Here is a 14,591-nt window from a genome sequence, read left to right on the forward strand (position 1 = left end):
CAAACTTGGTCCAAAACAATTAATTCAATCATTTCACACGTGTCTTTAAAGTCGTAACATTAATCTAACCTTAAAACATTTAAGGGTAATATCAGTATGTTTGCCTTTAAAAACTGCATAATTATTTTGATGATTTCTTTAAAAAGATGTATGCGGGCTATTTTCATTCATTTCTGACGTGTCTTGCAAGCACTGTAGATAACAGGAACCTTGCTTTGCCAGTTACTTTTTAATGAAACTCCAGCGTAAACTCTTCCTGTGTCTAAGAGGAGATCAGCAGTCGGTACGGGCGGGGGAAGGAGCCCGAGGGCTGGGGCTGTGCCTGCCGTGGCTGTAGTGCAGAAACAGCACAGTGGAGGAACCGCTCCACCTTAAGACCTCGGCGGCCCCTCTCTGCTCCCTCTCCCCGGGGAGCAGAGCGGTGGAACCTGGCCACGGCGCACCACAGCCGGCTTGGCACAGAAAAGGTGAGTACGGCTTCTGGAGCCCAGGCCAGCACGATATTGTTCCCATTCCCCAGCTTCCCTTCTTCAGCTGCAGTGACACTTCGCCATGCTAGAAACGGATTAACGTCTAATGAACGTTATACAGCTCTGAGAAAGTAGAACACCGCTTCTATAACAAAGCTTTATCAGGTATACACTAAAAGGGGCCTAAAGACGTTTCCAGTGAAATTCTTCGAAAGTCTATATTATAAGGTGAATGCTAATATAACCCACATACAGCAATGATACCGTGAGGGGCTTTAAGAGTAACTGTTCTGACAGATAAGCACGGACCAAAGAAGAAAAGTTCCTCTGCCAAGAGCTCTCTCCTCCACAATGATTGATTATCATGGCAACGCTCCAGGTCGCTGGTGCGTTTTCGTTGCGCACGGGATTCTGCCCCACTCAGATCAAAGGGCCCTCAGGAAAGGGGTGGTCCCGGGATATGGGGATAAATAGGAGGGACCGGCTCAGTTCTGACAGAAGGCAGAACAGACCAGACGGTCCTGCAGAGCAAAGACTTGCCTCTGACCTGACAGCTAGATTTAGACACGGAGACATCTCAGTTTTAAAGAAAGAGATAGAGAGATAGAGGCGACCTGTTGGATTTTACTGCCGCAACCCTTATTGTCCTTTAATGAACGGACTTCTTTGCAACAGTTCAAATCTGCACATAACTTTTAAATTAGTTTTGCACTGGATTTGATTTTTTTCTTAGTTATTTGTTTAGATTTATATACGTGTGCGTAATATTGGGTTTTGGGGGTTTTGTGAGTTCAAAGACCTTTTTTTAGTTCATGGTGGATTTTTAAAGGATTTACTTCTTCATTGTAAAGACTTAACTCTCAGTTTATCTTTCCACTTGTCGGATTCCACAGTTCCATGATGTCGTTTTTACCCATTTCCATCAGTTTAATTGCCGCTCTGTGCGTCTGCGCAGCGCACGGTGCTTGGGAGCAGGGCACCGTTGTGCCGGTCAGGTTAGACCCGACGGCCCGGTCGGAGAGCGAAACCGAACCGTGGCGGACTCTTTCCGCGGAGGAGAGCGAGAAGGAGGCGGAAATGAGGGTGTACCGGTTGGACGTATTTGGCATGCAGCTGGTTTTGCGTCTAGAGCCTGACCAGACCTTTTTGGCGCCAGGTTTTGTCTTCCACATCGTGGGGACTCCAGTGTCTGAACCGACACCGAAACCCAATAGCGGAGCCGAGCCGGGTTGCTTCTACTCGGGCACGGTGAACGGGGATGAGCGCTCCGCCGCTGCGCTCAACCTGTGCCATGGACTCAGGGGCGGATTCTACTTCAAGGGCGAAGAGTACTTTATTCAGCCCCTTAACTCCACTGATTTCTTGGGCACGGACGAAGATGTGCATACGATTCGCCGGAGAGGCCGGGCAGCTTCGGCTGAGGAGAGCACCTCCAAGTGCGGGGTCAACGAGGATGAGGAGAGGGTGCCAAAGAATCTGGGAAAAGCGGCCAGTCACGGAGCCCCTAACGCAGACCAGACAGGTAATGCTGTGCGCATTTTACACGCTGTTACTCATTTTTATGACGGACTTAGCTGAAATGCGGAGAGCAGCAACATAAAAGAAGCAAAGAAAACCCAACAAGGTTATTTATGTATTTTTAAAAACGAAAAGTATTCAGCTTTAAATATTAAAAAAGAGAGCAAAGATTAGATTTTATGTTAAACGTGTAAATGTAGCAAAAGTTAATGTGTCAGGGTTGCACAGCGTGCGCGATGCACTCGACTACCTTTTGACAGCTCTGTCAGCGCACTGCCAGTGAGGAAGGGAGGGGAGGAAAGGTGGGGGTGGTGTGTGTGTGTGTGTGTGTGGGGGGGGGGGGGGTAAACTACTTTAAGAGGAAAGAAGAGGAGGAGTGTGGGTGAAGGGGGTTGGGGCCAGTCAGAGCCCGGTATCGCTGAGGCGTGTAAACTCGCCTCCTGGTACAACTCTCACCGGCAGACACTCTTCCCCCCACCCCACCCCCAGAAAGGATTTTCTCCCTTCGCTCTTTCTCTCTCTGGCATAATTTTCCACCAGAGAAGGTCAGTTTAAGAATGCGTGGACCCCGAGGAGGAGGAGCTGTTGGTGGTGTGACGCTGAGTCATGGCAGCCAGGCTGCTCCAGGCACATCCGGAGCTCTCCTGGGAGCCTCTATCCCTCTGAGAAGAAAAAAAAAATAACGGGTCCCTGTAGCTGCTATTTAGGACACTAACTGCCCTCTAGCATTTCTTATAATTGAAGTCATTCAGTTTATCTGGGGCAACTTGCACACTGCAGAACTCAGCAGCAAACGTTGGACTAACAGAATAAATGCTCATTAAACCTCTGCTCTCAGCTCACCACAGGGCCAGGCGTTTTGTTTCCACCCCTCGTTATCTGGAGATCATGCTGGTGGCTGACCAGTCTATGGCCGAGTTCCACGGCACGGGGCTCAAACCTTACCTCCTGAGCATTATGGCAGTGGCGTCCCGCCTTTACCGCCACCCTAGCATCCACAACTCAATCAGCCTGGCGGTGGTGAAGCTGCTGGTGGTGTACGAGGAGGAGCGAGGTCCTCAGGTGTCATCCAACGCTGCCATGACTCTCCGCAACTTCTGCAAGTGGCAGCGACAGCACAATCCTCCAAGCGACCGCCACCCGGAGCACTACGACACGGCTGTGCTCTTCACCAGGACGGTAAGTCAGAGTGTTGGTTTTATGGTAGAGCATATAATAGAACAGGTGTGGAGAAATGGGGAGTATTCACGATCTTGCTCTCCACTTTCTGCTTTGTTAGGACCTTTGCGGTGCCCACTCGTGTGACACTTTGGGCATGGCGGATGTTGGCACGGTGTGTGACCCGGACAGGAGCTGCTCGATTATTGAGGATGATGGACTCCAAGCAGCATTTACAGTGGCACACGAACTGGGTAAGTAAAAAAAAAAAAGTTTGGCCATGATGTAAAATCTTTTTAATCACATGCATCACTTATTAAATAACTTATTTCATCTCCTCCTTCAGGCCACGTGTTTAACATGCCTCATGATGATGCCCAGCTGTGTTCTGGCATCAACGGTGCCCACTGGGGTTCCCACATGATGGCCTCCACCCTGTCTAACCTGGACCAGCAGCAGCCTTGGTCTCCTTGCTCCGCCCTAATGGTCACCACCTTCCTGGACAACGGCCATGGTCAGTGTCTGCTGGATAAGCCTGTTAAGCCCGAGCCACTGCCCCAGCCCCTGCCCGGGGCAGTCTATGATGCTGACCATCAGTGTAGCCTGACCTTTGATGAAGACTCCCAGCACTGCCCTGACCTGAGCACCACTTGTGCAGCTCTGTGGTGCACTGTGACTACATCCAATGGTTTGCTCGTGTGCCAAACCAAGAACTTCCCATGGGCTGATGGGACACCCTGCGGGCATGACAGCTACTGCTTGGCTGGGCACTGTCTCACTAAGAGCCAGGCCGCTAAACAACAGGTATGACCCAGACCTGATTTAAGCACTTTTTTTCTACATGCTGTTAGTCTGCTGGACCAATCGAGCTATAATTTTTAAATTGCCCTGATTTCAGACTCCTGTTAATGGTGGATGGGGTCCCTGGGGTCCCTGGGGCGACTGCTCTCGGACCTGTGGTGGAGGAGTGCAGTATTCCTTCCGTGCCTGTGATAACCCTGTGCCTGAGAATGGGGGAAAATACTGCGAGGGAAAGAGGATCCAGTACCGCTCATGCAACACAGAAGTGTGCCCAGACACCAATGGTAAGAAATTTTGGCGATTAATTAGAAATAATTCACTTCCCACTCGTTACCTGGGTGTGAATGCTGGCCTGCGGTTATACACTAGCACTAAAGCTGACTTATCCTTGTCTCTTTGTCAGGCCTGTCTTTCCGTGAGGAGCAGTGCTTGGCCCACAATGACATGTCAGCTCAAGTGTCACTGGGTTCAGGCGACGGCGTCGAGTGGGTCCCCAAGTACGCTGGAGTTTCACCTAAAGACCGCTGCAAGCTGGTGTGCAGGGCCAAGGGGACCGGATACTTCTTTGTCCTCAAGTCTAAGGTGAGAGTTTCTAAAGGCTACAAAAAACAATATTTATAGTGCACAAGTTCATTATTACCCTCAACAGTCCTCTAAGTCATGCAGACATCCAAGTGAAAGGATTAATCATTGCACTTTTTCCCCCCACCCTCTGGGTTTCAGTCTCAGCATGGAAAAGTCACCTTTTACCTTTTGAATCTTACAAAGCAAAACTTTAATGTCCCATTTGTGCTTCTCTGCTGACCCCAGGTGGCTGACGGCACACCATGCAGCCCTGATTCCACCTCAGTCTGCGTCCAGGGCCAGTGTGTGAAGGCTGGATGTGATCGTATCATCGGCTCCAACCGGCGCTTCGATAAGTGTGGCGTGTGTGGCGGAGATGGTTCGACCTGCAAGAAGGTGTCAGGCTCTATGGAGCGTGCCAGGTAGACATCTGACCTTAAAATATTCATCACTCTTGTATCAGATTCTTTTTTTAATATATATGTTGCTAAATTTACCCTCCATCTGTGTCTGTTTCAGGCCTGGTTACCAGGATGTTGTAACTATCCCTGCTGGTGCCACACACCTCGACATCAAGCAGCGTGCTCCAGCCAGTAGTCGTCACGATAACAGCTACTTGGCAGTGCGGCGCCAGGATGGAACCTATTTACTTAATGGTGATTACAAGCTGATGACCATGGAGACGGACATTCCCCTCCCAGGGGCACTCTTGCGCTACAGCGGCTCCTCAGCCACTCTGGAGCGCATCAGGAGCTTCTCCCCGCTCCCTGAGGCCCTCACAATCCAGGTGCTTTCCGTAGGGGAATCCCCGAGGCCCAGGGTTAAATACAGCTATTTTGCCCCTCGTCCCAATCATGCTGCTTCATCCTCCAACAACAACAACATTGGAGGCCGTCGGAAGTCTATCAATGCCATCCAAGAGGTGGGAGGAGCCGAGTGGACTCTGAGGGAGTGGGGTCCCTGTTCCCAGACCTGCGGAGAAGGTGTGCAACAGAGAGCGGTCGTGTGCCTGGACTCCCAGGGACATCCCTCTGGAGACTGCCCAGAGGAGCTTCGCCCTTTGGCCTCACGGTCCTGCGCCCTCCATTCCTGCCCCTCCTGGCTCCTTGGAAAATGGTCACCGTGCTCTAAGACCTGCGGCCGAGGTTTCCGTAAACGTGCGCTGCGCTGCATCGACCACAACGGGCGCACGCTAACCAACGACAGCTGTGACCCCAAAGACCGTCCGCGACCCCTGCTGGAGCTGTGCGATCAGAGTGCCTGCTGAGGACTGCATATGCAATCTAACCTTCTGTTACACCAGCACTCAGAAAGACAGCAGATTAAAAACTCTGATCTTTTCTGCCCACAGAGGCTAATGAATGTTTACATCCAGAGTGAGAGTGCTGCAGAATTCAGTGTGTCCACAATTGTCACTGTAACTATCAATATTTAGCCATTCCCTCCATCAATCCGGGGGTTAAATGTTGAACAGTAGGACTGAACATAGCTTGCTGCCTGTCTGTCCTCCTTGTAAAGCAGTGGCACATTTCATTTGCGTCCCATTGAGGGGAAGAACGCATGGACATTCCTGATTTCCCTAAAAGAGGATGCTGCTTATCATACCAATGTCACACCTGTGTGTGTGTGTTTGTGTGTGTGTCAGACAGTATGTGTGTGTCATAATTTTAATGCATGTATATAATGTTTGTCCAAGCTGGGCTGGACAGATAAATAATGGTTGGAATGGGGGAGGAGCTTAATCGCACAGTATATAAAGAGACAAAAGGAAGAGAATAGCTCATAATCTAACTGCTCACCCCATCAGGTATGGAAAATAAGATGGCTCATGGTCATGTCCAAACTTCAGTCTGCATTTATTTATCATAAACCTGAAGCACTTCATCTTCTTTTCTATTCTTTTGTTTTAGCCAGCGGCACATTGTAACACCCAGTTTCTCTGAATGCCTCAGTATAGTGTTTTTTAGCCATATCTTGCCCTCGTCTACACAGCCTTCCAAGAGGGAATTCCTCAAAGACCAAAGAGGTGTGTGTGTGTGTGTGTGTGTGTGTGTGTGGGTGGGTGAACATGCGTGTGCGTGGAGGCCTAAAGAGGGACGTGTCTCCTACTACTACTTCATAAGTAAGTCTCTCCTGCCTTCTGTGAAGACACCATGTTTTGTTTTGTTTTCCTTTTGTATAGAATATCCAAACTTTATTTATTTTTGTACAGCCTGTTAAATATAACCATGTGGCTTTTTAAAAAAATATTATTTTTTATTTGTTATTGAGGTCAAAGAAGGAAGTAGAATATATAGAGTATTTATACAGTGTTTTATATATATAAATGGTCCTAGGTTCATGAATAAAACATCGCATTAACTTGTTCAATTTATGTGTCCCGAGTTGTTTGTCTGACTCAAAGTTATGCATTATTAGCAGAGCCCAACGTTTATCAGCCGATATTAGCTATTTGCTGAGATCTCAGTACTGGAATTTATGATGGAGTAAAGAATAAACAAGAGAAACATCCTTTAGCCTTTTTGTACGTGTTGATATTGTTTTAATCTGACAATCGACTATTGTGCGGGCAACTTCCCAACCAGCTCATACAAGTAGAGTCAGGCACAGCATAAGCAAGTAATTCACAACTACATTCTTTTTAAACTGCATAGCCGTATTACCTCAATAAGGACTCTAAAATAACTAAACTTAACAAATGTTAGGGAAATTCCTCTATGTTTCGTATGACTGAAAGAAAAAATATCAGCTAATATGTATCAACTGCTTAAATCAATAAATATTGGTTGGTATCAGTATTGGTCTTAAAATCAGGCTATAACAAATTATAAAAGCAGGCTGTAGCTGCCAGCTGTTTGCTAGGCTCCATCTCCACTAAGTTGACAGGACCTCTCGATTGTGTTTATGGTGTCTGTGGCCCTATGAGCATTTTTAATGCATTTTGTATGACAAACAACATTCCTCAGTGTGGGAAAGTCCGTCCAAGACATCTGTGCGACAGTTGTGGTCAGTGAAAGCATGTTACCTCGCTAATCCAGTCTATTAGGGTCAGCTGATGCACTCCAATACACACATGCACCTTAAAAAATATCTAACTTTAAAATGAGACTTCACCGAGCCGCTACATTCATCTGTTACATACAGCCCATGGTTCCAGTGAGCTCTGGGGGCCTGTTTGACAACTTCTTCTTTATTATTTATTGATGGTTGGCAAACAGCAAAATGGAGTTTGACGACTTTTGATTTTTGTGTCTTTGTGTGTGATTCAGAGTTCATCCACTAGATGGGACTACATAAATTTTTTCTCCTCCACTATGACTCCATAAACCACTATATTCCATAACTAACCATATAGTGGTCTGTGTCTCAGAAACGTTTGGGTTGCAAAAGGAAAGAGGGAAGGGCTTTAGTCATTTGGGTGAACTGGCCCCTTTTAAATAATGGTGTAACTGGACTGAAGACTGCAAAACAATCAGTTCATTAGCTGTTATCAGCCCAAATCTGTTTGAGCTGCTCACAAAACCTTTTTATATGCTCATTATTATCAGAATCAGAGTACTTTATTATTCTGTGAGGAAATTATATCATCACAGTTGCTCCCCGAGCTTCTGAAAAGACAGGGTGAAATATTTTTTCTCTGAAAAATTAAAATCAATGCCAGAGAAGCTTAAAATAATTATAGGAAAAAGTGAATTCCACAACAACTGCAGGACTGACATTTTAATAGTAAGACAGCAGGAATAAATAACAAACAGGAGAGGAGGCACACATTAGAGAACAGGTCACATGACATGATATCATTTTCTCTGCAATTTCTACTCGTAGTTTTAACTGAATAACAAATAACATGTATTTTAAAGTCACAGACAATGAAAACTAACAGAAATCTGTGCTGAATTTGTTATGTTGTAAGTTCAATTCACTTCAATCTGTATAGTGCCAAATAGAATGAAATGATGGCTTTCTCAAGGTGTTTCACTCTGTAAGGTAAGGTAACAAGCTTACAGTATTAAAAAGTAACCCCCAACAGACAAGCCCCTTTGAGCCGAGCACTAGGCCACAGTGGGGAGGAAGAAACCTCTGGCAGAACCAGGCTCAGTGAGTGGGGGCCATTTCACGACTGCTCCAAGGGTTTTCAAAAATAACTTGATCAATTAAAGAGCCATTATGATTTTAAAACTAGCTCATTTAAAGTCTCCAATTAGTTTTAAAGAATGTTTTCAGTGGATATCACAGTTTCCCTACATTTCAGAAACCTTATTTTGTCTGCTGGTGCAGTTGTTCCACCGAAACTTGTATTTTTCTTTCTTTTCTTATGCTAGTCTCAACATCATGGGCTCTTGCATTGCCAGTGCTTCACAGCATTGCAACAAAGAAGTGGATCGCAGATGATCATAAGCATATGATGCCAAATGAAGCTGTGCAGCAGGAGCACGCCACAGATGAATTACAGGAAGCTGTGAAACCAAATGACAGTGCATCACAGGTTGGAGATAGAAATGATGCAGATCATAGCTCACGTGGGTCTCAAGTGAGCCATCTTGAGACCCACATTACTACCAAATTAGTAGAGTTTCCTCCACTCGTGCTAAACAGGAAGCAGGAGCCATGCTGGAACGTGTCGCAGCGTTGAAGAAAAAGCAACAACTTGAGTTTGAGTTGGCCAGGATTAGGCAACATCTTGAGCTTGAAACAGCAAGAGTCAAAGCTGAAAAGGAAGAGTTAGAGCTGGAGACTGCATTAGCTGAAAGCCAAGCAAAGTTAAAGGTCCTTAAAGAATATGAAAGATCTGAAGATGGTCTGAGAAGTTATGTAGCAATACAAAGATCGCAAGGTCGAGGAGTTAAAAAGGAAAGGGTTGGCATGATGCTCCCCACAACAAACTGATGTTATCACTGAGTTACTTGTGAAACAGCAGCAGCTGGCTCAGTAGCCAACAAAGGACAGTCCTGTTTTTAGAGGTGATGCACTAGCCTTCATAAGAGCCTCCGAGCATGCAGTAAAGCAAAAGACTGATAACAATCAAGATAAGTTGTATTTCTTGGAACAATTCACTGCTGGCGAACCACAGGAGCTAATTCACAGTTGTGTACACATGACTCCTAGCAAAGGTTACCGTGAGGCCAAACAGTTGCTACATAAGCACTATGGCGATGAGCTAAGGATCGCAAATGCATTCATTTAGAAAGCACTCAAATGGCCCCAAGTGAAAAATGATGACAGCAAAGCATTAAATGCTTATGCTATGTTTTTGACTGGATGTAGCAACATCATGAAGGATGTTGAATTTTTGGAAGAGATGGATAATCCTACCAATCTACGTACAGTGATATCCAAGCTGCCCTACAAAACCCAAAAACGGAGTGTTGAGGCATTTGAATTCCAAGAGAAAAGGGGTAAAAGAGCAAGATTTGCTGACTTCATGAACTTCATAGACCGCCAAGCTAAAATAGCTATGGATCCACTCTTTGGTAATATCCCAGACAACCATGTAATGACAAGTGGAAAGAGTGACCAAAGGGAAAGGTATCCAGCAAAGAAAGAGTTTCGGGGAAGCAATTTTGCCACCAACATTCCACTGAGAACAAAAGACCACAAGAAACAAACATTAAAACAGAAAACTTCATCAAAACAGTGAGTGCTTTTGAGAAGCCATGTTTGTACTGTCAGCAGCCTCACGCTCTTGTTTCTTGTGGCAAGATTAAGAATCAACCACACAAAGAACAAGTAGACTTGTGGAAGTCAAAAGGACTCTGTTTTGGATGTTTGGTTTCTGGGCGTCTCAGCAAGTTCTGCAAACGAAGAATGGAATGTAAAGAATGTTCACTAAAATCTAAAATGAGTGTTAAATACATAGAGACATACGCCTTTTTAGACCCGGGAAGCACGGCAACATTTTGCACTGAAGATCTGCAAAGGAAACTGAATGTTAAAGGAAAGCGTACACAGATACTCCTAAGTACCATGAGTCAAGAAAACCCAGGAGAACAGAAACTCATGAATAGTTTTGTTATATCAGACCTGGAAGTGTGTGGGTTGGAAGATTCCAAGTTCACTGACTTACCCAAGGTGTTTACTCACACTAGTATACCTGTGAGTAGTGGAAACATACCCAAACAGTCAGACATTCATAAATGGTCGTATCTACATGAAGTGAGGCTACCAGAGATAGAGGCTAATGTTGAGCTGCTTATATGAGTTAACTGTGCAAAAGCAATGGAGCCATGGCGTGTCATTAATGGACAAAATGGAGGTCCTTATGCAGTGAAGACTACCATTGGTTGGGTTGTGAACGGACCCATAAGCAAAGAACTAAACGGCACAGAAGACAAAGAACCACATTTCTCAGTAAGCAGAATCTCCTTGGTGGAAGTTGAGAAGCTTCTAGTCCAACAGTACAATATAGATTTTTCAGAACGTAATTATGATGACGAAGAGGAAATGTCACAAGAAGACAAAACAGTTTCTAAGATCAGTAGAAAAGACAACGACCTTTGAAAATGGACACTATAGCATTGGATTGCCGCTCAGGAATGAGAATATCCAAATGCCAGACAACCGTTGTGTTGCAGAACAGCGAATAGCATGTTTGCTCAGGAAGTTTAAGAAGAATCTTCAATTTTTTGAAGAGTACAAGGCTTTCGTGGAAAACATCATCACCAAGGGCTATGCAGTTCATGTGCCAGACCACCAGTTGAGCCATGATGACAACAGAGTGTTCTATATACCACACCATGGGGTGTATCACCCGAAGAAGAGAAAGTTGCGAGTCGTGTTTGACTGTACGGCTTCATACCAGGATATGTCTCTAAACAAGGAGTTACTGCAGGGACCGGATCTGACTAACACACTGGTGGGTGTTCTTTTAAGATTCCATGAAGAACCAGTAGCGCTGATGGCAGACATTGAATCAATGTTTTACCAAGTCAATGTACCAGAACGAGATGCTGATCTTCTTCGTTTTCTTTGGTGGCCAGATGGCAAGCTGGATGAGCCCATGAAGAAATATAGGATAATGGTGCATCTCTTTGGAGCTACTTCCTCACCAAGTGTCACCTCATATGCACTAAGAAGAACGGCAGAAGATCACAAGGAAGAAGCGTCTCCAGAAGCTGTTTAGACAGTCCTGTGCAACTTCTACATAGATGACTGTCTGAAAGGTGTAGCTACAGAAGAAGCTGCAGTGAAATTAGTCAGTGATCTTCGTGCTTTGTGTACCAGTGGAGGGTTTACATTAACAAAGTGGACAAGTAACAGTAGGAAAGTGTTGATCTCAATTCCTGAAGAACACAGAGCAAGTGAAGTGAAAGATCTGCATCTTAGGCATGACACTGAGAGAACTCTCAGTGTACAGTGGGACATAGAAACAGATACCTTCACTTACACCATAAAGCTGCAAGACAAGCCAATAACCAGAAGAGGCATTTTGTCAGTCATTAATTCCATATGTGACCCTCTTGGCTTTTTAGCACCAGTCATCTTGCCTGCGAAACTTTTGTTGAAAGATCTCTGTAAAGAGCAGCATGGTTGGGACAAAGAGATCAACGAAAAGCATGCAAAATTTTGGAGAAAATGGCAAGAAGATGTTGTACTTCTCTCTAACTTCCATTTGAGTAGATGCCTAATGCCTACAGGTTTGGATGCACTGTTGTTGTGCAGTTGCACCATTTTTCCGATGCTTCAGATTATGCATGGAACTGTCTCCATCAACCTGTTGATGGAAAACAGACGAGGCAAGAGACATTGCGCTTTACTCATTGGGAAATCAAGAGTTTCTCCACTCAAGAAAATCACAATCCCCATGCTTGAGCTGACTGCAGCAGTGATTTCAGTGAGGATGGACAGATTACTGCGACAAGAGCTTCATGTTCCTCTGCAACAGTCAGTCTTCTGGACAGACAGTACAACTGTGCTTAGATACGTTGCCAGTGAAACATCTCGCTTCAAAACCTTTGTTCCAAATAGAGTTTCGCTGATTTGAGAAGCAACCAAACCATCGCAATGGAAGTATGTGACATCGGCAGAAAATCCTGCAGATCAAGCAAGCAGAGGCTTAATGGCAAAGGATCTGTTGGAAGGAGGTTCATGAATTCACAGGCCAAACTATCTTCTAGATGAAAATGAATGTCCAGAACAGCCAGTGAGAAAGAAGGAAAACCTTCAAAATGATCCAGAAGTCAAGACTTCAGCAAGTGTTAATATACACTTAAAGTTGAAGAAGGCATGGAACCAATGAACCGTGTGATTGACTACTATTCAGACTGGAATAAACTGAAAAGATCAGTGGCCTGGATGATGAAGCTAAGGGAGGGGCTGTGGATGTTAAAAGAAGAAAGTGAACATTTCTCAAAAATAATCCAGAAAAATGAAAATGATCCTGAAAAGCAAAAATTTAGGTTGCAGGTGCACATGGAGAAATTTAAATCTGCAATGGAAAGAAAGGCACTTGCTTTGGAGGATCTTGAGGCTGCCAAATCAGAAATTGTTCGCTTCACCCTACAGACAGGAGGACATCTTAGTTGTGGCAGTCAGTTGTTCAAATTAGACCCAGATCTTCGTGATGGGATGCTGAGAGTTGGTGGCAGACTCAATACATCGGGCTTGCCAGAAAATGCTAAGCAACCAACAAAATCTCTGAACTCATCTTGACAGACATCCATCAAAGAACTGGTCACTGCGGTCACAATTACGTGCTGGCGCAGCTGCGATGCAGATATTGGTTTCCACAAGCCAATTTGGCTGTTAGAAAGATAATCAACAAATGTCAAACTTGCCGTAGGATTTCTGGAAAGGTTGGTGAGCAGAAGATGGACACAGATTCCTGTATCAATGCGATTTGACGTTTCATTTGCAGAAGAGGTCAAGTCACCATAATGAGGTCAGATAATGTCACAAACTTTGTGGCAGCTGAAAGGGAGTTGAGGGAAGCCATTCAACGACTGGATAATGACAAAATAGAAAGAGTCCTACAACCAAAAGGTATAAAGTGGATTTTTATCAGCCCAGCTGCTTCACATAAAGGTGGGGTCTGGGAGAAACAAATTCAAACAGTGCGGCGAATTCTCACCGCTCTATTTTTTGCACCTGTACCGTTTGGTTCTTTAGTTGTCAGAATTGTTGTCTGAAGGCCAACAAAGATACCCAACGGTCCATTTGATCGACCTTTGTTGTTATTATTATATATTTAATTTTATTTTCAGTTGTTACAGACGGGACAGACATGGTTGGGGGATAGGAAAGGGAGAAAGAAAAATGAAGGAAAAGAGGGGAAGAGGGAGAGTGAGAAAGGGCACTTAAAAAGAAAAAAGAAATCTCCCGGATCACCTGTTGAGAGAGAAAAAAAAGAGAAAACAAGCACAAAAAGAGAGCAGCGCAATAAACACAACACCATCGCATTTATCTAGCCAAGTGTAAATAACAGTAAATACTAATATTGAATGTTGTTGTGCAGCATGCAGGGCCAACAGCGCACAGTGTGCTTTGAGGTAGCAGCCAAGAAAGGTGTGGTTTGTGTCTATGGACAGTGAACACCCGTGTGTACACCAGTGTGCACACCTGTGTGGATGAGCACGCTTGTATTCAAAAGGTTTCTCTATGTAACGATCTGCTAGAGCAGTGGTTCCCAAACTTTTTTCGCTAGGCCCCGCCTTTGTTTTACAAAAAAATCTTCGCGCCCCACCCCCTCCAACCACACAGTCATATTTTGCTTTAAACTCCCATCCAGTTTATTTCACACCTTAAACATTTAGTAAACAATGAAACTAATAAAAGTAAACTGCAATAAATTACAGGCAGCAATAAAATAAACTACTTACTCTTACGCCACGTCCACACCTACATGGGTATTTTCGAAAATGCAGCTTTTTTTCTATGCGTTTGGACCTTTCGTCCACATGTAAACAGCGTTTCGATTATTAAATGTTATATTTTTTGTTTGTCAGGTGTCCTTTTTGAAGAAAACACATAGGAGCCACTTGAATGAATGTATATAAACACATTTACATGACGGAAAATTTCAAGGAAATAAAAATGCTCAAATTTGAAAGTTTATACAGTGAAGAAATTTAATTTTACGTTTTA

At 44.6% G+C, this 14,591-nt stretch overlaps 1 protein-coding gene across 1 annotated transcript; it reads left to right on the forward strand.

Annotated features, from left to right (window-relative positions):
- The first annotated feature begins 866 nt into the window (after window positions 1-866).
- On the forward strand, window positions 867-6,881 carry adamts1 (ADAM metallopeptidase with thrombospondin type 1 motif, 1). The gene is made up of 8 exons (XM_086281951.1): window positions 867-1,992; window positions 2,827-3,167; window positions 3,268-3,400; window positions 3,493-3,950; window positions 4,045-4,231; window positions 4,351-4,529; window positions 4,758-4,933; window positions 5,031-6,881. The coding sequence occupies exons 1-8, from the start codon at window positions 1,368-1,370 to the stop codon at window positions 5,776-5,778; spliced, it is 2,847 nt and encodes a 948-aa protein (XP_086138077.1). The 5' UTR covers window positions 867-1,367; the 3' UTR covers window positions 5,779-6,881.
- Window positions 6,882-14,591: the final 7,710 nt, after the last annotated feature.

The sequence above is a fragment of the Aulonocara sp. 'chitande type north' Nkhata Bay genome, linkage group LG23 (genome assembly GCF_057382095.1).
Source record: "Aulonocara sp. 'chitande type north' Nkhata Bay isolate Kocher_YH1m ecotype deep benthic linkage group LG23, A_spYH_male_GT1.1, whole genome shotgun sequence".
Taxonomy (NCBI): Eukaryota; Metazoa; Chordata; class Actinopteri; order Cichliformes; family Cichlidae; genus Aulonocara; species Aulonocara sp. 'chitande type north' Nkhata Bay.

Excerpts from the sequence above, each read along its gene's own strand:
- adamts1 (XM_086281951.1), top strand. The coding sequence starts at position 1,368 with ATGATGTCGTTTTTACCCATTTCCATCAGTTTAATTGCCGCTCTGTGC. Across the intron at positions 4,232-4,350 it reads AGTGTGCCCAGACACCAATG|GCCTGTCTTTCCGTGAGGAG; the intron begins GTAAGAAATTTT and ends TCTCTTTGTCAG. Across the intron at positions 4,530-4,757 it reads TCTTTGTCCTCAAGTCTAAG|GTGGCTGACGGCACACCATG; the intron begins GTGAGAGTTTCT and ends TGCTGACCCCAG.